The sequence below is a fragment of the Catharus ustulatus genome, chromosome 22 (assembly GCF_009819885.2).
Source record: "Catharus ustulatus isolate bCatUst1 chromosome 22, bCatUst1.pri.v2, whole genome shotgun sequence".
NCBI lineage: Eukaryota > Metazoa > Chordata > Aves > Passeriformes > Turdidae > Catharus > Catharus ustulatus.
The window spans coordinates 1182782-1192333 of record NC_046242.1 but is presented as its reverse complement, the minus strand read 5'-3'; the positions used below and the strand labels follow the sequence as shown (position 1 = coordinate 1192333).

The window sequence follows — 9552 nt, the reverse complement described above, 5'->3', positions numbered from 1 at the left end:
CTATCACAAACCCAGTCACAGTGGCAGCTGCAATGAGCATGAGAAGTCCAGTAAATGTATCAAGTGCAGTTAATATATCCAGTCCGATGAACTTAGGGCATCCTGTAACTATAACCAGTCCTCTGTCCATGACCTCTCCATTAACGCTCACCACCCCGGTGAACCTGCCCACCCCGGTAACCGCTCCAGTGAACATAGCGCACCCCGTCACCATCACGTCCCCCATGAACCTGCCCACCCCCATGACGCTGGCTGGTCCCCTCAACATAGCCATGAGACCAGTGGAGAGCATGCCTTTCCTGCCCCAGGCCTTGCCCACCTCTCCTCCCTGGTAAACAAGTTCTAAACAGTATTAAAAAGGATTAAAATGGAATCCTTACCAGCAGTTCTTTTTTGGGTTTTGTTTGGTTGGGTTTTTTTTTTTTTTGGTTTTTTTGTTTTGTTTTGTTCTGTTGGGTTTTTTGTTTTGTTTTGTTTTAGTTTATAATAAATTCAGACTAAGACACTGGGGCAACATCATCAGAGACCACAGTAGCATCTTCCCCTTGATTTGGCTCACATGGTTCAGGCTTGAGTTTCACTGGAGCACTTCATTTAAAGTAAGTTTTACCTTGTAGCTGACTGATGCTGAATTAGAGCAGATACTTATTTGCCAGAGTTTTAAAAAAAAGGAAAAAAAAAACCAACAAAAAAAAGGTAATTAAAAAAAAGAGTTTTATGTTTTATCCCCTCAAATTATAACTTAGGAAATTATTTTAATCTAAACACTAGCTGAGACCCCTCTGTATCTGTGACAGGGTGGATGGCTCATTTTAACCTTCCAGGCAAGTCCACTGTTTCTGAGCTAGTGTAGAACCTTTGTCTGTGTTGATGTTTTTGTTTTTGTTTTTTTTTTAATGAGTAAATGCATTACAATGTTGTCATTTAAAAAAAAATGCATTTTTGGAGAAAATATGCATTTTACCTTTGGGAATATGGTAATTTCAGGCAGCATTCCCTATGGGAAAGGTGATACCAGCTCTGATATGCAAAGCATATGATAACTTATCATTCTAACTTCAACATATAATAGGGATTGTGACCTGATATTTGGAGATGTAAATATTACCCAACATATTACCCTAAGGGAATAGAGCATTGTAGTCAACATTTTTTTAAAAAAACCTGTTATTGTTTGGTGAGAAACAGCCATGGCTGACAGAAGAGGAGTCGAAATGTGTGTAAACATGGTCTCTGAACAGTCAGACCCCCATGGGACTCTTATCTAGGAGCAAAAGGAGTGCTTGGAAACTTAAGGAAAATTGCTTTAAGCTGGAAGATTCTGGAGGCCCTGGGTGTGATTTTTATGCCCTCTGCCTCCCAGTCAGAGCCTGCTGGTGTTTCAGCAGGGGACAGACGTGTTAGTTGTTCACTAGAAGTTTTGTCTTATATTAAATTGTATACAGTTTTTATTCTAACCACTAACTAGGTAGGATGCCCCTCCAGGACAAGCAGAGAGCGTCTTTTAATTTCTCCCCTATTTCTTAATCAAGTGTTGTGCAAATCTGTTCAACTTTGTAAATATTTGCAAACATCATCATTTTTACGTTATTCTTCTATTGTGTTAACACATTTCTATCAATTTGTGGGAGTTCTGGGGTGCTGAGCTGTCCAGCCCAGAACTGCTCATAAATGGTCACACATGTTTAAGCTACATGTGCTTTTTTTTCCTTAACCTGTTTATCTGTACATAAAGTAGAAAGCAAAGTCTAGGGAAACAGATATACTTTTTAGACTATCATGTCACATATTCACATTTTTAAAACTTTGTTTAAAAAAAAAAACAAACCACCCTAAACCCAACCTCTACATTAAATAAAAAATTAAAAAAAGAGGAAAAAAAAAAAAAAAGAAATTACAGTTGAGATGTTTTTATCTTAATGAAGTTGAGAGCTCTGGAGATTAGCGTGTGCATTTTCACAGAGTGCTAGCAGGACTGACCAGTCACACTGGACTGCTTCCGTTCCTCCCCGGCCGTGTCCGTGCGAGCAGTGATTGCCAGGCTGCTGGCTCAGGTGACAGGTATCTGTATCCTTACGTGAAACTGTTCTAGGGGCTTGGACTACATAGTAAAAACAAAAACAAACAAAAAAAAAATAATAGAGCTTAGTGTAAAATAATTTTATAAATGATCTTTTGTACTTTAGGACATCAAATTGTACAACTTTTGTATATATAAAAGCTTAGGAACTTTCTGTTTAGCAGAAAGGAAACACATTCCTACACTTTTAATGTATATGTTTGTTATAATGTCCATGTAAACATATGCCCTATGTTTGTGCCTTTTAATTAGTTTGTCTCAATAAACAAAAATGTAGAGAAGAATATGTAGCTATGACTTTGTTACCACTGTTCTTACTCCAGGTGTGTAGAGGTTTTTGTTTTGGCCCTGTGTAGAGCCCGGCGTGCACGGCCAGCCCGCCAGCGCATGTCCCCAACCAACCCCGCTGCCCCGGCCCCGCTGCCACCTCCACTCCGTCCTGCATGTTGGGACCTGTAGCTCCCCAGCCATCTCTGTCATCCCTGGCCACCACACCACCTTGCACCAGTTTCCCAAAGTAGGTATAGCCTTCTGGGTCTGGGTAACCACAGTGATGACCCTTAGATGAAATTTGGGTATCCCTGAGCTTAAAGAAAAAAAAAAAACCAACAAAAGAGAGAACAAAAGCATTAAAAGCCAATATGAAAATGTGTACTAGAAGTGGTTATCTATGAATTACTTACAATAAACAGGTGTGAGACTTAATTGTATGTTGTCAATTACTGCAGTATTGACAGTGGGTCCCTTGTACAGCCAGCTGTTATTTTTATCCCAGCAGTGTAGCAGTAGAATAAACACATTAAAAACCGGCAAGGAAATTTTTCACTGTGACAGAGGCTTCCCAAACCACTAACCACGGTGCTCTTAGCGTGGCGTAGGAAAAGGGCTGTTTCCTTTTTATTTTATGTTGGTTCTGCTCGACTGTACCTGGTTTATGTCCACAAAGCTGCATTAGCTAATTGTCGACCTGTTTCATTTGTACTTGGGTAAACATTTGCTTTGTACCGTGTATTAATGGGTCCGAGGTGTGCTCCTCCGCTGTCTCAGTGCGGGCATTGGCTTCGCTCTGTAATGCCATCCTTGCAAATACATTAAGCTGTTTTTCTGACAAACAAAAGCTACCTGGTCCAGTAGTTTATATGACCTGCATGTCCCTGCTAATCCATGTCGGTGCCCGTGTGCCGGCGCGGCCGGGGATCCGCTGGCACCTCGCGCCGAGTTAAGGCTCTGAGAAAATGGTGGACGTGAAGAACAGATGCTCCTGTTACACCGAGTTAGTTTCTATGCAGCTGATGCGCTTAGCCTAGTTTATTTCATGGAAACTTTTAAGCTGGATGGAATCCAACATGCAGGGAAGCCTATTGCTGCCGCTGGTTCGAGTGGGGTTTATATCGAGCCCATTCAGGTCTCCGATTGCAAGGAGTTCAATAGGGGGTTTATTTTTTTTCCTTCTGAAGTTTCCCTAAGCATTCAGCGTGAGGTGAATGGCTTAGCACCAGCCGAGAGTTTGAGTTGAATTTTGCCTCGGAAGGATGCGTGCCGTGGAAAGTCAGAGCAGTCAGATGGAGGGCACGGACAGGCACGGAGGGCAAGGAGAGCCGCGGGGACGCGGCCGCGGGGACGTAAGTATTGCAGCACAACCAGCCACGCTGCCAGAAACGGTGTACAGGCTCCAAAGGGGCTGCTCTCCTCTTGTTTGGAACACCCCAACACTTCAGAGAGTGTTTGGGGTGAAGAGAAATTTGGGATTCAACCTGAATATTGTAAATTGGGAAAGTTCTGTTCAGTCATGATGGATCAGAGAGAAACACGTTTTAGTCTCAGCACACGAGTTTAATTCTATTAGCCCTTGATACAAATAAAACTTTTTTTTTCCCCCTCTTATAACAATTTTTTCCTTAGAGAGGCAGAAGAAAGAAGTATTTAATGTGTTTGCATTTGTCCACAAGAGGTTTAAAGAAAACCACCCAGACCCCAGTAAGCTGCTGAGCTGCAGCAATCCCAGGTTACATAAAGGGGCCGGGGCTGCCGAGGATTAGCCGGAGCATTCCGGGTCCTGATAAGCCTCCAAGTTCTGCTCGCTCTTCCCTCACTTTTATTTTAGAAACAGCCATTCTGAGCCGTATCCTGAAAACTGCCTGGGGTTCATTTTCAAGGCTGTCGGGGTTAGATTCCCACCAAAGAGAGAAAATTGGAATTTAAAGGATGCTCAGGTTTTTAAAACATCGAGCACTGTGGTAGTTTTGATCTCAGGGTCCCTGTACAGGAATGAGTTGTTGAGAGATGAACGAGAGTTTCCCACTGCTGAGCCTTTCCAAAAACTCCTGCCCTGCTTCACTGGTAGCTTAGTTTGTCCATCTCAAAAATAGATTTAACAGTATTTTCAAAAACCAGCTATTAAAAGCACTTCAAGTTTTTAAATGCCATTGGGGTTTCAGTGCTTAAGCAGACCTTTTAACCAGTGCTTTTTAGGAGAAAAAGTGTAAAAATAAATCTCTTCGTCTCCTAACTGTCAGAGAATAAAACAAATTAAACCTGATCCCCTTCTACGTATTTGTGTAATTCAGCATGTTTTTACTTCTTGCTTATCTTTGGACTGTTCGCTCGCAGCTCCCAGCGCAGCAGCCGAGGGATGACAGAGGAACTACGTGCTAATTTTTATGTCAAAAATAGCTTTCACCTTTAAAGGCACACGGCTCAGTGGCTGTTTCCTAATTACAAAAGGAATGCCAAAGCTTCTCCCGCGAATCCATTTTACAGCTGCGTTCAGATTGGACTGTCAGCCCCTGGTTAAAATTGAGTGCTGAGGTCCTGACCTAGAAACAAACCTTTTTTGGTATTGCTTTGGAAAGAGTATTTCAGTGCTGGAGGAGCTGAGCCAGGCTGTGCAGCCAGCTCCCTCACACGCCTGGCGACAGCCGCAGCCTCGCGTCCTTTCATCGGACTCTGCAGCGCCCTGGAGCCCAAATCAGGACCACAGGGCAAGCCAGGCTTGTGATTCTTAAAAATAATAGATTTTGGGTTGTTGTTCTTCAGGTTTCTGGGCTAGTCTAGTGGAATGTGTCCCTGCTCTTGCTGGGGGCTTAGAGTGAGATGAGCTTTGAGTTTCCCTTCCAGCCCAAACCGTTCCAGGTTTCTGTGATTTTTTAGAAGTCCCAGCTTTTCCTTTAGGGAAGCATCAGTGCTTTCTGAAAACCAGACATTTGGCATCTGCAGTCACTGGTTGTGTCAGAGCACAGACCTGGGCTTTCCTTGCAGAGCATTTGCAATCACTGCCTTCCAAACCGACCCATTTACTGAAAAATAGGGCATTTTCAGGATGTGTGAAACCATTTGTTTTCCAGATAAGTCAGAAATATTCCATTCACCTTTTCACCCAGTTATTCTCACCAGCTGTCAAGATGAAACCATTTCTGTTCTGTGTTTTCTGTGCAAGGTTTGTTTTTCAGGGAACTACCGTTTTTGTTGGAATTGGCTGAATTAAATTCACTATTTTAATTCTTCATAGTTGTGTATTTCTATGCCCATTTCTTTTTACTTCCTAGCACCATTAGCAGCTCAGACCTATATCAAAGGGATATAAAATTGCCTGTTTTCCCTGGAACAAGCCTGGATTAGGAGGAGATTGCAGCCACAGAAGCTCACTGCAAGGCGCTGTGCCTCAGAAGAGTCTGATCTGCGCTAACTTGGGGAAGAGAACGATGAGGCACATGTTCAGTAGGCGCTGAAAACTGAAGGTTTGCCTCCAGTTATTTCCACTCTTACTCTGTGTTCCCTGTCAGAGCCTTCCACATCTTTACCCAGGACTGCTCAGCTCCCAGACACAGATGAAACGATGGAGTGGGACGAGTCTCAGCACGAAGAGCTGTCCTGTGAGACCCTGGACCATCCCACACATGTGCTCAGGCTCCAGCACCCACAGCCGTGCACCCAGCAGTGTCTGGCTGTGGCAGGGTACTGTGGAAGGCCGTGGTGCCCAGAGGTGTGGAGTTCTTCCTGCAGCATGTCTGGACGGTTTGGAGAGCCACGAGGGAAGTGGAGGCTCCGAGCTGCTGCCGTTCGTGGTCTCTGTGGAACGGGAGGTGTTTGCCCTGTGTAAACGGGCTCCTGTAATTTGTAAGAGGAGATGGCTTCCCGTCCGGAGCTGTCAGCCAGAGCACGCAATACGGGGACGGCTGTTTTCTGTCTGCTCCCAGTGATGCCTGGTTACAAACCCATCTGGGATGCTCAGCTGTGGGGCAGCAGCGCTGTCTCCCCTTCCTAACCACCAGACTGGAGGTCCAGACTCCAGGAGCCTGCGACACTCCAAAGATGTGGAAGAGGTTGAGCCAGCCTGGAAATCTGGGATGGATCCATCCATCCATCCGTCCATCCATCCTAGGGATGCTGCTCCCTCCACACACAAACCCCCAGGCCCGGAGGTGTGGACCCCATGGCAGGAGGCGCTGGGGAAGCCTGGGGACAACGTGGGGACCCCGAGATGCCCAGAACCCCCTCAGGGCTGTGTCACCTCGGAGAGCGGCAGGACCCGGGCGGTGCCGCCCCGCGATGCCCCCGGCCGGGCCGAATCGAGCTCCGCGCTCCCCACACGGGGGAACTCCGGTCCCGCGGGGGCCGCACCAGTCCCGAGGGCCCCTCACGCCCCCCGCCCCCGCCGCCTCTCGGCGCGGCCCCGCTCCCCGCGCCCCCCCGGCCCGGCCCGGCCCCGGCCCCGGCCCCGCCGCGCCGCCCCCCGCTGCCGGGCACGGCCGCCCCCGCCCGCCCGCCACGTACGTCTCCCGTCCCGGCTCCTTTCCATGGTTCCCGGCGTGACTGGAGCCGCCCGCCGCCGCCCCCGCAGCGCGGCGCCGACCGCCGGTAAGGGGGGGCGGGCCGGGGCTCTTTGTGCGCCGGGCCGGGCCGGGCCGAGCCGAGCCGGGCCGGGCTGGGGCGGGCGGTGCCGCTCGGCCTGCGCGGGTCGGGCCCGGAGCCGCGCGGGCCCCGCCGGGGCTGAGGGGGAGCGGGGGCGCCGCCGGCTCGGCCTCTACCGGGGCTCGGGCGGAGCGGCGGGGCCGGGGCCGGGGCCGCGCCTGTTGCGGCCGCTCGGCCGCCCCTCGGGAGCCGGGCCGGACCGGGCGCTGAGGGCCGCGGCCCCGGCACGGCCCCGCCGCTGCTCCGGCTCCGCAGCGGGCCTGGCGGGGCCCCGCGCCCGCCGGGCTCGGAGGGTCCGGCATGAGGAGCCCGCGGGGCGGCGGCGGCCGAGCCCCCGGCCCGGTGAGGGACCGAGGCTGCCATCCCCGCGGGACCAAGCGTGCCATCCCTGCGGGGACGGAGGGTGCCATCCCCGGGGAAAGCAAGGCTAGCATCCCCGCTCAGAACCAAGAGTTCCATCCCCGCTCGGAGCCAAGGGTGCCATCCCCGCGTGGGCCGGGCCACAGCCGGCGGGCTCGGCCTGGGGCAGGAGCCGCGTCCCGCTCAGCCCCGCAGCATCGCCGGTCCCCGAGCGTGACCCCTCCGTGCGCTGCGGGTTTGGGTTTGGTGGCTTCCTGCTGCTGGACATGGTCCCTGTCCATGGAGCAGCACACCTCACACCCCGCCACCCCTGCCGGGTGGGTCATGGCTTGGTGCAGGAATTGCCGGGGCTCTGGTGTGCCACAGCAGTGGTGGTCACCTCCTGGGTGACCAGGGTCATTTTTGAGCCCCCGAATGGTGCCCTGCTCAGCTACTTCTGTCATCCTCCCTAAGGATGGAGGGCACCATCCTGCCAGGCTGGTCCTCACCTGGGGCTCCTGTCCAGCGCTGAAATTGCTGCCCGTGGGTTGTGTGCAGACAGTGACGGAGGAGTCAAGTGCAAGTCACTTTCAAAGCAGCGCTCTCCTGCACCGTCTGTCTCTCAGGCGGGTTGGAAAGGCTCTTTTTTATTATTTTCTTAAAAAGCAGTGGAGTCGCACCTCCTCCTCACACCTCCTCCTGCTGCTGCCACTGACAACAAACACGGGGGCTGGAGCTGTAAGGATTTCCACGGGAGAACCACCATCCTGGGCTGACCCCTGAGGCTGCCGCTGGGGCTTTGCTGCCCCGCGGCTGGGGAAGCTGTGGCTTTCCTCACATCCTCCTCGTGCTCCTCCATCTCTAAGAACACAGACTGAAGCGGCATCTGCTCCGCTGAGAAGCTTTTTGTGGTTTTCACAGAGGTTTTCCTGTGGAAGCGCTCAGCGGGAGTGCAGCAGTGGGGCAATGGGACCCCAGGGGAGCCCTGTGGGAGTGGAGATTGGCTGGTGCTGCTGGTGGGGTTGTGGGGAGCTTTTGGTGGTCCTCAGGGCAGAGGGGACCCTGCCTCACCTCCTGCAGCTGTGCACCTGTGGCCTTTCCCACCACGTTATCCAACCACCCTGTGGTGAGGATGTGGCTGATGCTGGCAGAGCTTTGTGCACCAGTCCCTGGCTGTTCACAGCGTCAGAGCACCTGACAGCCAAAATTATTGCTGTCTAAGGTGCCCATCCTCTTCCCATCCACAGAGCTCCTGGGAAAGTTTGGACTTTTTCAACATTTTATTACAGAAGAGCTTTCAAACGAGAAAAAAAACCGAACAAAGCGGTGTTGGTGTTGTGGCTGAGTGGCTTTGCTGTGGCACCGGTGCTGTGGTTCCCTGAGCCCCTGGGAGCAGCAGCAGCAGGACAGTGGGTGTGCTGGCATTCAGAGTGGGAAGCCAGCAGAGGATCTGGAGGGTGTTTCATGGTCAGGGTCTGTGCCATGAGGGTGAAATCCCAGGGTGGGATGTGTGGGAAGGGGGCTCTGCCCTAACCCTGTGGTGGACTCGCCTTTAGGGTGCTCGTGGTCAGAGCTGGGAGGCTTTGGGGCAGCACAAGGTGATGATAATTGATAACTATAAAATGAAAAAAACTTGAAATAATAGCACAGAGCCTTTCACAGGTATGTGATGCAGAGATAATTCCCTCTCTTGTTGTGGTGGCAACATCTCTGTCACCACGGCCAGGGTGGTGGAGGGACAGTGGCTGGAGCCTCAGCTCTGCTCGGTGGCACTGGGCTTGCAGCACTGGTGTGGGGACCAGGTTTCCCAGGTCTCTGTTCTGGCTGTTCTGCCGGTTCCCTGGGGCCAGCACGGGAGCTGGATGGGCACAGCAGCGAACAAGACGGTCCCTGAATGGAGAGGGAAGTTGGAAGGAGAAAGCAACGCGCCCAGCTGGGTGGAAAGCTGGCTGAAAACAACAGGAAATGAGAACAGGGGGAACATCTGGGTCCAGCTCTTGCACCACTTCCGACAGCAGCTGCTGCCTCTGGACAGCGGTGGTGACTCCACTCCTCCCTCAAGCATGGCATGTCCCCAGACACCCAGCACATCGGCCACCAGCCACCCTCTCCCCCTGGCCCGGGGGTCCCCCGGTGCTGGGGGTGCCGGGGAGGACAGGCTGCGCTGCCCCCGGCCCGCCCCGCCGGCCGCCTTTGATGCGGGTGAGTGGCAGCTCCATTGT

General features: G+C 51.6%; 1 protein-coding gene and 1 long non-coding RNA gene across 2 annotated transcripts in view; one reads left to right on the top strand and one right to left on the bottom strand.

The window, feature by feature from the left end:
- The window catches only part of VEZF1 (vascular endothelial zinc finger 1), a 14622-nt gene extending 12258 nt beyond the window's left edge, over positions 1-2364 (top strand). Inside the window, exon 7 of the mRNA XM_033077932.1 lies at positions 1-2364. This exon is cut by the window's left edge and continues 93 nt beyond it. Coding sequence (XP_032933823.1) covers positions 1-335 — 335 coding nt within the window. The 3' untranslated portion in view covers positions 336-2364.
- Positions 2365-4321: 1957 nt separating this feature from the next.
- Positions 4322-8304, bottom strand: LOC117005870. The gene is made up of 2 exons (XR_004419895.2): positions 7840-8304; positions 4322-6148 (listed from the first exon to the last, which is right to left on the bottom strand). It is a non-coding gene; the product is annotated as an uncharacterized LOC117005870 (long non-coding RNA).
- Positions 8305-9552: the final 1248 nt, after the last annotated feature.